This window comes from Cygnus atratus, chromosome 6 (assembly GCF_013377495.2).
Source record: "Cygnus atratus isolate AKBS03 ecotype Queensland, Australia chromosome 6, CAtr_DNAZoo_HiC_assembly, whole genome shotgun sequence".
Classification (NCBI taxonomy): Eukaryota; Metazoa; Chordata; class Aves; order Anseriformes; family Anatidae; genus Cygnus; species Cygnus atratus.
The window spans coordinates 8,515,360-8,527,376 of NC_066367.1; the positions used below are offsets into that span (position 1 = coordinate 8,515,360).

A 12,017-nucleotide genomic window follows, 5' to 3' on the forward strand; every position below is an offset into this window, starting at 1 on the left:
ATTGTTCTATTTTGATATTTAGCTGATTTTTTTGGTGAGGAAATTCTTGAAATAATGGGATGAAGTTTGTTGAACTGATCATTCTTTTGCCTGAAATACTTTGAAACTGGAAGAAACGTTCATACACTTATCAGAATACAGAGTTGGGTGAGCTTCTGTCAGTACATTTTATGTATTGTTGATATTTCTTTTTTATGCATTTAGTTTCCCTTAAAAAAAGCCCAAAGACAAGATAGAGTCGCATATTAAGTTGAACTTTTTCATTTAACACATTCCTTTGATAATTTGTTTTTTTAAAAAAAAAAACATATGCAGTTTACTTACACTTAATTTTCAGACCCAGATGTCCTACAATTTCAGCAACAGCTCTGTTGGCACTACCAGGAATTTATGCATTTTTGCAGGCATGCATCACATCTACATATTAAAGTTATTATGGGGAACACTACCCAGTTTTTGAAAATTAACTCATACTTGAGTGACGACAAAATATCTGGACAAGAACGTGGCATACCTCCGGAATTTGCTGTGCATATTGGGAGCATCTAATCAGGTAATGATGTCACCTAGCTTCAGTTTAGTCATGGTAGCACTCAAAATACCGAGAAAAGCCAGTAATGGCAATTACCATTCATGCCTTCCTCTCACTGCACAGCTCCCAGAATTCAAAGGCACTTCTTTGATGGTTAAAAAGGAAAAACAAAATTGATTATTTTAAACCTCTCTGCAAAAGATATTGCTCTCTTTGCAGTACTGTTTCAAGTGCAATGTCAACTATGGCTAGCAGTAACTCTGCAGGGAGTGCAGTGATCTTGGGTTTCATATGTAAATTTATGCAAAGGGCTTCTGCAAGCCTAGCATGTGTTGTTCTCCTCAAACACCACAAGGCACTTCTTCCTACTTGATGTGGCAAAGGGAAGAGAGATTCCCTCTGTTTCACACAGCAAGGGGAAAGCCTGCAGAGTGCATGTAAACAAGCAAGAGACCCATGATCCATCATTATTTTTAAAGTTGGTAGAGCTGGAAATTCTGCTGCGACAAAGTTCTGCCACCTTCTTTGATTATTTTCAATGGAGCTATGTCTTTTTAGGACACAGGGGGTGCTCTTTATGGGTCTCCACATGGTCTGAAAGGATAAAATTATTAATCTAAAAATAACGGCATTTGGGGATATTCCTCACCTTGTCTCAAAATCATCACTGAGAAAAAGAGGATAAGTGAAAATTTTCTATCACGATGTCTTTAAGCTTCTTAGTATGCTGTGGCGCATGCACCTGTTTATTTATCAGCACCGACCTCTCATCCACATCTCTCCTCCAGTTCCTAATATATTTGCTTTTCCTTCACTTTTTAACAGCAGCAGACTTCTGGTCACTGACCATGCCAAGCAAACACATCTATGAGCCTCTTTACCCTTCCGTGATAGATTTCCCTTCTGCTCCTGAGCACTTTTTGGCTGTTCCCGTGGGGGGTTGTTGGCATTAACAGCGCTCACCCCTGGGTCAGGGTCTCCCCACATGCCTCTCTGCTCCGAGGATAAAGAATAGAGGATCCTAGCTAAAGGATAGCCATCTACCATCCAAGCTAGTGGGGTAGGTGCTGATACTGCTCTCTAAGAGGGGTGAAGACAGAGCTTGGAGCAGATTCTTGTAGTTTTGAATCCGTAATGGTTTTTTAATAATAGATATTGTATTGCCTGCTTGGTCAGATGCTTGCAGTGCGCATCGAGATGGATGTGAGAGGGAGGCTGCACTTGCCCCAGGGCGTGCACAGTCAGCACGCTCTCAAAACCTGCACATTGGATCATAACGCTGAGGGATTGCAATAGATCAGTAATCACAGGAAGTTCAGCAAAAATAGCCAAGTAAATTGTTACAGCGAGTTGTGGCAATTTTAGCAGTCAACCAGACAGTGCAAAATTAGGGGTTGTTCATTGACATCTGCTAATGAAGTTGGAGGGAACCAACCGTGAAGCTCGCAGGGACGAGGCTCTCTGCATCTATGTCTTGGATTCCCCTCGCCTCCAGAAGAGCTCATCTCACCAGCTGATGTCTATTAAAAGCTTAAAAAAAAGCCACAAGAAGGGAGAACCAGACCCTAGTTGCTCGTGCTCTAGATGCTTATCTTCTTTAGTTGCCTTAACACATAAATGATCCTTGGTTGCTTTGATCGTGATGTAAAGTTGGAACTGCAAAAGGAAAAAGCTAGTAAAAAAGAAGATGGGAAAACACTGACGCTGCCTGTAAATAACTCTTAATCACCGTTTTCCCCCCACTCTTGGTGAAAATAATTATTAAAGATGTACCACTGTACTTTCAAAGTGGCAATCCATGTAGCTCTGTAGTTTTGCCAGGCTAAGTAATACCATTTCTTTCTCAGAAGATGCTATTTTCATTTGAAACCAGGGTGATTTAAACCTGATGCTTCAAAAATGGGTGGTGATTGATTAGTCATCAGCCCAATAATGGAACACATCTGCATTTTTTTCCCATCTGTATCATATTCTACGTAATTCATTTGGCTTAATTGGACATTAAAGACTTTTCCCTATTAAAGCTGCAGCAGACTCACCTGCCCCTGCTTGGCTTCTCTGGGATTCCTCTGCCCCTGCTCGCTGCTGCTCAGAAACCCCCGTTCCAGCCTGTGGGATGGGAGGGCTCGGCGTGGGGCTCTGTCAGACATGTGTGCCCCTTCTTACTTTTTCGGAGTGGAGTTCATTTTTGCACTGCAGCAAGGCCTCTTCTATCCACACTTCACGTACACAGGACTGTCTCCTTTTGCTTAGCTCAAAGACCGATAACAAGCTCATCGGGGTGGTGTCGGGCACAGCAGGGCCCCAAAAGTTCTCAAACCAACAAAGCAAGGTGCTTGTTCGCTCACTGTTCTTCCCAAAATACTCAGGAAAGCCCATGAAACAGCTATTGACCTGCCTTCAGAATGACACTTGGAGAATACTCCCAGGAGGAGTTTACTGCAGTCTGCATTATGTAAAACCACTTGTTGCAGCTCATATCTTAATGATGTATAGTCATTTCAGGAAGTGAAACTAAATTGTACCTGGCCATTAGTCCCACTTTGTCTCTATTGTCCCAATTGTACCCTGGTGATTACTCTAGGTAATAGTATTCACTAGAAAAATGTATGTTAAGAAAAAAAAGATGGAAAAAGGACTTTAAAAATTTCATGGAAATGATATAAATCATTTCTGATCAGCAGATATCATCCTGCGGTTACAAATAAATGTTTTACCATGGTTTGTGAGTGCCATTTGAGATTGGGGTTCTGCTGTACGTACCCCTTTTGTTAGAGGTCTATAGCACAAAGATGGGCACCAAGTGGGCAGGGAAGGACTCAGGAGGTGGAGCTGTAAAGACAAAGTCCCGTGGAGCCTGGAACAGAACCAGGCTTTGAATCTAGACTAATTGAATCCCTGTGTAAATTCTTTAATTACTTAGCGTGCACACGCACAGAAGTACCAGCTGGATTCTATAGGCTAGGAGGAAACTCCTACCAGTTTTATGAATGGTCTGACATGCTCTTTGATTAGAAAAAATAGTAGAACTGAGCTTTGGCTGCTACAGCGTAAAACATAGTGTAAATGAAAATCAGTACAATGTAAATCTGCTCTTACACATCTCCTCCTTGGATCTCATTGTCTCCTCTTACGTGTCAGAAAATCATCCAGCCCTGCTGGTCCAGCTTGCTGTTCAGTTAAATGTATCATTAAAAAGACATCTAAAAAAGATATTAGTGCAGCAAGAAGCAAAATGAAGAATACGAAGAGCAAGGCAGAGGGCTCTGCTGTGAATAACTAAATAATAACTGCAAAAGGAATGAAAAAGCCAAAAGCTCATGCAAGAATTCAAAGGGATTCCACTTTAAAGCCTTTGAAAATGGCCCCTGGCTGGGGCAAATGAGTTCATTTAGTGTGTGACTTAGCCCTTTCTTCTTCTCTGAGTGGCATGTAGCTTCAAATTGTCCTTAAGCTTGATTACATTCCTGGTTTATTTGCTCCTATTGAGAAGCTGTTATCCCAAATCTCCAGCTCACTTGATTTAGAGAAGGTATGTGATAGAGATGGCATCAAGAAGTGACATGTAATAGCCGGCTCATTAACAAAATCCTCGCGGTATGCTTTTAGTGCAGCAGCTGCCTAGGTAGCAACAGTAATTGATGCATTTGTTAATAAGCTTGTGGGCAGAGTATGCTGAGGCTGATAAAATACCTGTTGGCATGTGCTTTGTGTTACCACCAGAACCCTGCGCTTTCTTAACTCTTTGCAGATGAGCTCTGCTGCCTTTTCATGCGGGTCATGCAAAATATGCTGCTGAATGTTGAGTTTTATGCACGGTGTGTTTATACCAGGCATCTGGGAGGAAAACGATGGAAAGTCTGCAGACTTCTGAGAGCAAGAGCTGGTTGATCGTGCTACTAGGATAGATCACAAACCCCTGGGAGCAGGACCATCTTCTCCAGCTGGCTGCCAAGCCAGGTTTCTCTGTTCAAGCGGTGTCTGCAAGGATCATGGGGGCTAGTTCTTTCTGGTGTGTCCACAAATTGCCTCCAAAAAAAACAACACAACAGGTTAGGGTGGTTCAAGGTATCTGGTACCTACCTCAGGTTTGATCTGTAGTAGAAATCAGGAGAAAATAAATGTGGCAGAGAATAGGATGGCAAGACTGAAAGAGGATGGGATCTGGATCTTCTCTTGTGGTTGCCAGCTCCTGTTGCAGAAATTAATTCTCAGAAGGAAGACCCAGTAGTAAAAGGTTGTTTGCCTCATAATTAGGCAGCTAGTAATGATCTCTCATTCAAAGTCAGTGGGAAAGCCAAGGTCAACTCTACCATTTTGGGACCGTCTCTGATCAATATTTGCAGTTTCTTTTTCAGTGAAGCATTCTTGGTGCTGTTAGGATCTATTAGCTGGATCATGCTAACACTAGAGAGGGAAATGTATCGAAAATCCATTGACACGAATGCCGCTGACACAAGGAGGAGTCGCAGAGCACCCACTGGAGGGTCTGCTGTACCTGTGCTGCCTGGGTTTGTGCAGTCCTGTCCAGATGGGCCCTCAGCTGAGCTCTCTGGGAGCTGCTGAACTACCAAAGCTGCAGCTAAGGAGCATTTGTAGAAGTGAACTAAGTATGTTTGACATCTACAAAACAAGTCTGAAAGCATACACTAAAACAAAAATATACATGTAATGGTGTTATTTGTCAAATTGACTATTTTGAAAAAGGGTGGGAAGGAGAGAAGGAAGAGACTCAGCTGCTCAGCCCAGAAAATAGAGTCTGAGAGACTCTGTGAAATGCGTCAGGGACAGGGAAGCATCCGTGGTGATGCTTTCTATTTTTCTGACTCAAAATTTGCTTTGTTGAGATCCAATTCAAACCGTGCCATAATTCAGAGTGTAGCTGTTGCTTTTGTTTGTTTTGTTTCCTGCAAGGCCTGCTTGACCTTGTCATTTGTATAGGCCGAGTGGGTGAAATGAAAGAGAATTAAGCAGGTCTAGCTGAACAGACAGTTAAACAAATAGGTTCTCCATAACGTGGTGTTGGTTTGGTCACCGAGCTTTCCTGCAAAACAGCGAGTGCTGAGAGCTTATTCATCGCCAGCTGAATGAATTCTCCAAGCAATGATTGCTTTGTTTCTGTGTATTACTCTCTATTAGTCCCTGTAACAAGCTAGAATGGAGTTTAGACAGTTCAGGTCTCCTCCAAATGGACCTAAAGATTTCATTAAACTTACACCATGATAGTATTTTGTCGTCCATTACTTTCTGCTTGAGAAGGCAATGGATGTTTTCAGATCTTAATTCCTGTATTTGCTAGATGACCCCACACATTTTCTTGCATGCATTATTTACATGAAAGAAATAAAAATTAACTGAATACAAAAAAAGTCACAGATGCGGCACTTGGCCGGTGTTTCACCTGTTTCTCGGTTCTGTATCATTGCGATTCTGCTTCAAAACAATACCCGTTAATCTATTCTCACACCGTTGCACAAATGGGAAAAAACTTTGATGACTCTGAACATATACCAGTTGAGCTGGTTTGGGGATTTGGTATTTTAAATCTTTATATTGGAGGTTTAAATAAATAGTAGATCTTTCTATATTGGTAGCCAGTGGTTTCTTTCTGTTATGGTTAGGAATTAGCCAACCAAAATGATATTTGGGCATCCTTTACCCAACCTTCTTTGATTTTTGCATTTGTTCCTATGCTGCATATTCAAAGTTTTTCTGTCACTTTTTTTTTTTAATTTTCATTTTTTAATCATTATTGAAGAGCAGCATGGGGAATGTTTTCTTCAGAAGTCCTATAGCAGTGTTGGTATTCAAGTCAGTGTAGTGGTCAAGAGACCGTGATAACCTAACAAATAATAACTTACATTTGTTTTAATACATACAGTTACTATATCTGGCATCCACGGGTATCCAGCCCTGTTTCACATGCTTTCTTCTTTGCAAAAATACAAGAGTGATGCCTTGGTTTCGTCTCCACCGTCAACAGGGTGATACGATCGCTTCCTGTGACTCCCGCGGCATGCTGAAGCTCTGGGACATTCGGCAGTCAGTCCCCATCACGTCCGTCGATGCCGGCCCCCGTCCTGCCAACCAGGCTGCCTTTGATTACTCTGGTAGGAGCTTTTACCAAGTTTTTTTTTTCCTTGAGACATGTTTTACTTTGAAATCTACACTTCTGAAGCTGGAGAGCATGTGTGACACAGCACAGATGTGTTCATTTGAAAGACGAGATGCCCAATAGTACCAACTGGCGGTCGATGCACGTGTTTTCTGGACAGGATCAGCAGTTTGGTCTAATTTTCTGTTTACAGAAAAGGCAAAATGTACAATAACAAGAAGTGCAATTACAAAATTATTACATAAAATACAAATTATCACTGAAAACTTAGCAAGATTTCCTCTGTTCTAGTCACGTGTATTCTCCAGTACTGTCTGTTCTTTTTATTTGCTAATTCTACAGTTGCATTTCATAACCACCTTACTAAGTCCTCTTATAATTGCCTCAGATTTTGATTGTGTTGACAGGAGTGCTTACTGTGCACAAAGTATTGAAATAACCAGTTATTTTTCATTATCAACCTTGTATTACTGTGTCAGCAGTATTCTGAATGAAGGTGCATTTTCATTTGAAGAGGGGCTGTTGTAAAATATTTTTTTTTGGTTTAAAAACAATATTATTCCTCAATTCCAAAGCACGGACAAGCATTTATATTGCAGCATGGAATTTGATCTTCACTCAGAAAGTCATTCTTACTCAAAGGTAGGATAATATGATATGACATGATGTAATGATATAGAATGTAATATGTATTTTGTTTATTGGAAAATATGTATGCATTTGTGTTATATGCATAAAATGTTTCACTAGAACGTGAGAGAAAAATAAGGAATCATTTAAACAGAAACAATAGCACGTTTTGTCATAATGACCCACATACTGTGAAATCCATAATACAAATAGTCTCTTGGCAGAAAACTTTGCCATCAAACTCTAGTCTTTCTGTAGTGTTTTCACAGATCTCTCTGCTGTACTGTTAAATAGGGTATTTTCATTTCCAGGGGGTAAAATACATCAACACCGTCCATTTTTGACCACTTCCCAAAGACAAATTTAACGACTATTCTATTTATGTGTGTAATTTGGAACAAGAGCTCATTTTTTCTTGGTTAGGATTTGAGGCAGTTCTGCATTTCTGGAGTAGAATATTGGGTTATTTGCAAAGGAATCACATCCCTGCAGAGTGCAGGAGCAATATTTCTAGCCAGATGGGAGGTTTCCAGTAGAAAGGTTATCGGCCTCAGGCAATCTAAATGGGCAAATTTTTCCAACGTCTGGATAAAATCCAAAATTTTCTCTGCAGGAGTAAGCACACATCAGAGAGATCCAATTGATATGGATGATCAGAACGAGGCATAACGTAACGGGACGCAGTCGCACCTACTAAAGATACGAAAGTACCTGGGGAAGAGAGAGAGGTCTTTACAGCTTGTGGGGTTTGAGCAGAGCCCCTGCGTGCCCTAGCTGGGGTGCAGGGAGAGGCACCCTGGGCAAGCTGCACAGGCAGCGCCTGTTGGAGTATGTAGGTACCTTGCAGAGGTACAAGCACACAGCTACTTGTTCATTACGGAGCGGTTTTTAATTTGCTGGGCGAGTGTTGTGGCTGACAGCAATGCATTTTCTGTGCTGCATCTGAGTGTAATGGTGCAGTGGTTTCAGCAAACCTGGGTGCAGCCAGTTTGGTTCCTGTTAGCAGGGCAGCATGGGACCCAGGTAGAGCTCCTGAGTACGTGAATGCTTAACTCATGCTGATACCATTTTGTCATTATTTTATTTATTTTTCTCCTACTACGCATGCTAGCTAAACCAAAGTGAGCCTGAGTGATCCAAAGGTAGCCCTTGATGCATCAGTGGGAGAGGCTGCATGACGTGGTCCTCTGCAACAGCAGACGGCTAGACGAATGACCCAGCAGTTCCTGCATTGTTTGTCTAAACAGTAATTATTTTTAACAATTAGTTGATCAATATGTGGACTTGGTCAAACTATTCACTCAGTCATTTGAACGGGGTTAGCTAAAAATAGGAACTGTATTGAAATAAGTCAAACAGCAAGAATATTAAAAAAAGAAAAAACACCCAAATAGGGCTGGGAGAAGGTGTCCCATGCTCACTTAGCAGCCTGATGGGCATTGGCACACTTGTCTCGTTTGGGACCTCTGTCTGGGGAGGTATTTGGGCGAGTTTTTCTGGCTTTATCAAAGTGTGGCTTAATTCCTGGCTATGTCCCTCAGTCCCTCCTGGTGATGATATACCAGCTAGTGTAAAGTACTTGACTGCATTAGTAGTCATACACACAGGAAACAAATTGTTCAGCTTCCTGCAGGTGGATTTAATTACTAGATTAGAGAGCCATGGTTGAACAGTTATGGGTGTTTTTTTTCTGCCCCGTAATTATTTAAATTATAGCTAATAATGATAGAAGGGTTTTATGAAAAGTTTGGTGGTATCTGCAAATGAGATTGAGGTCAGAGATAGTAAGGCCCCAACTAATCAAATATCTTATTTGGTTTTCCTTTGTGTTGTTTTTAAGTAATTGTAATTGCAGATGTAATGTAGTGAGAAACATCTTACCTTTTATCTTAAGTGGTGATATCTACTCTCAGTGTGAGATGTGCTCGATGGGAGTTGCTTCACAAAGAGCTAGCACCAAGAATGAGTTTGACAATTATTGGGATTCACCTGATGGCCTTATTGCAGATGGGTCTTGCTGACTCATGATCTGAATGCTATTCAGGGGATAGATGTTTGACCATGAAGCCATTTTCTTCTTTCTCAGGACCACACTCAGATCTTAAATAAGTTAATGAAAAAGAACTGGGTATAAATCTTTCTGCTTTAGATAATGTCTGGTCTGCTTCCTCGTGCCTTAGCTTTCCTTTCGCTCAGCTGGCAGGTATACTCTTCTCTGTGGTCCACTTGTGGATGGGGAGAAATTAATTACATGATTAACTGATCACTATTGCATTTCATGTAGGCTTTCTTCTTCCATGAATCTTTCTGAAACTAGCTCATGGTCTTGGAACGAGAGATGGTGCTGGAGCTGGTGGGACTCAGCCCCCTGGGGGCACTGATGGTCAGTATTGTCCTTGGTGTCAAAACCACCAAGGAGCACGGTCCTTGAATTCTGCATTCTGTGAAAGGTTTCAGAGAGGGCACCGGTTGTGGTTATTTTCAGGACAGACCACAACACAAGTAACTGTTGATTGTTTTTTTGCTTTCTTTTCAGTAAATTCACTTAAATTTTTTCATATGCTAGTTACCCAGCATTCCCACATGCATATTTTCTTCTGCAGCATTCACAAATCCCTTATCTCTCTCTTGTCACCAAGCTTAGATGTTCCCAGTTGCAGTTTAGAAAGTTTACTTGATACGATTAATCACAATACAGCCATTAATAGTATGGAAGAGGTAGGGAAACTGTAGAGGATTCTAGTTTATTTATTGACATACTTATTATTATTATCATTATGTATTAAAACAAGCCAAGCAACTTTCCTTAAAAAAATAGTCCAAAATCATCAGCCTAGGAAGAGCCTAGTGCTGCATTTTGAGATCTGCAGGTACAATGAGTATATTAAAAGAATGTAAAGTTTGCAAATTAATGTGAAAGTGAACAACTACGAGAGTCAACATCACCTTGTGATACATGTGGTTTATTTTGGGAGATAGGAGTTTGGGGGATGCAGAAGACACGTGGTGCTAGGAAGTGGCTATGGAGCAAATGGTACGGCTTTCAGCCATGGTGAAGTTAGGGTAGCTGCTCCGCATTGGTATCTAAAAGCTGGCATAATTTGCTTAATTACACCATCACGTGACATTACACAGGACTGTTAATAGGAGTTGGCCATTAGCCCAGCGGGTGACAGGATTGTTTGCTGTTCAGCCTTGGATTGTTTTTGGTATTAAATAGTGATCTATGAATTTGTGTCTGCATAGTATCCACCCTTCACTGAATGCAGAATTGTTCTTAGCAGGATTGCTGGGATGTCAGTGCTGCAGCACCTTCAATATTTGCACTAGACATTATTTGGGCTAGTCCTGATACTATTAAAGCCACAGGTGATTCACACAGGCCTCACAGGGGATGAAGGCAGAGAAATTAAACCTTAGATTGTCAGAATTTCTGCTGGTACTGGGTCTTCAGTTGAAGTCCCAGAATTACAGTTTTAAGCTGTCTTATCTGGTAGCAATTTGGGTGCTCAGAACAGAGCTGGCAGAAATAACCCCTGTAAATGGAGTAGAAAGATTCAGAAGCAGAAATTGCATTTGTTTAAATTTGCATGTGCCTAGTTGGGTATATATCCTATTTCTTAAACATAAATAATACTGATTTATTATATGGCAGTCTCATTTAGTTAGAAGTATGATCTTGCAGTGAGCAAGGCGCCCACTCAATTTTCTCTTTGATTCCCTCAATTTCAGGTGGGAGATGGGCTGCAAAGACAAGCAGGTATTGAGGTGCCAGGTGCTGGTCTTTTCCTTCTTTCCCCTTTTTCCTTCGCATTTCTGGTTAATTCATGTCACTCAAGTGGTGCCAAGTACATAAAGCTTAATCTTGACAGGCTGAGGGATTTGTCTAGGATGGAAGAAGCTCTCCCTTGCTGGGAAGCTGCAGGGTGGATTTTGCCATTCGTTGGTGGATGCGAGGAGAGCTGGGGATGCCCTGTGCCTCCAGTCTCCGGAGGGGACTGTGTCGACCAGAGATGAGTCCAGGTATCAGCAGAACCGGGGCAGGATGGGGTCTCGACTCTTCATCTCACTTTTTTTGCATTTTCTGAACCTTGTTTTTCTATATTTGTCGCCCTCTTGCTTGTAGTTAAAGTCACGCTTGATGGGAAAAAAATCCTCTAGTGCAGAATTTACCACAGTAATCTTTTTAGCAGCAATCTGATTTTGTCCATATAGTGCAATTATGTGCTGACATTAATGTGTGTTTTTCCCTATGACCCCCATTTCTTACTAAAAAGCTTTTTTCATTACAACACTTTATTGCTGTGTGTTCTTTAATCTCCAAGGCAGATTACTTGATAACATCAATTGATTCCTTAGGGTGCTTTTTCCCTTGTGGTTCAGCGCCTGAGTCCCTACCTCATTTTGAGTATATATGAGCTGTTGCAGGCAAAGCAGTCTCAACTTGGGAAATTTTTACTTAGTTTAAGTTATTGCCAATTAACAGAAACTCCTGATCACTCATTCGGGTATTGAGACAAAAGAAAACATGAAGAATGAAGCAAGCACTGATGTAAATGCTTTTCCTCCCCCTTTTGCAGCCTGAATTTAAGCCAAGCATCTCTTGTCCTGCCATTCCCAGTCTCCACCTGCTGTGTTTTAGCCATGGGCTGTGCTCCACCGTCCCAGCTCCTCCGCTGCAGCAGCAGGCGATGCAGGAGGCTTGGGGCTGTGTGTGTGATGGCTTCTACCTGCTGCAAA

At 41.4% G+C, this 12,017-nt stretch overlaps 1 protein-coding gene across 4 annotated transcripts in view; it reads left to right on the forward strand.

The window, feature by feature from the left end:
* Nucleotides 1-12,017, forward strand: part of SPAG16 (sperm associated antigen 16) — a 382,795-nt gene that overhangs the window by 277,351 nt on the left and 93,427 nt on the right. For all 4 annotated transcript variants that reach the window (XR_004777193.2, XM_035536875.2, XM_035536876.2 and 1 more), the window contains one exon: nucleotides 6,516-6,642. Coding sequence is in view for 3 of the 4 variants with exons in the window: in XM_035536875.2 (XP_035392768.1) it covers nucleotides 6,516-6,642 (127 nt within the window). In the remaining variant the exon portion in view is untranslated. The remainder of the gene's footprint in view (nucleotides 1-6,515; nucleotides 6,643-12,017) is intronic.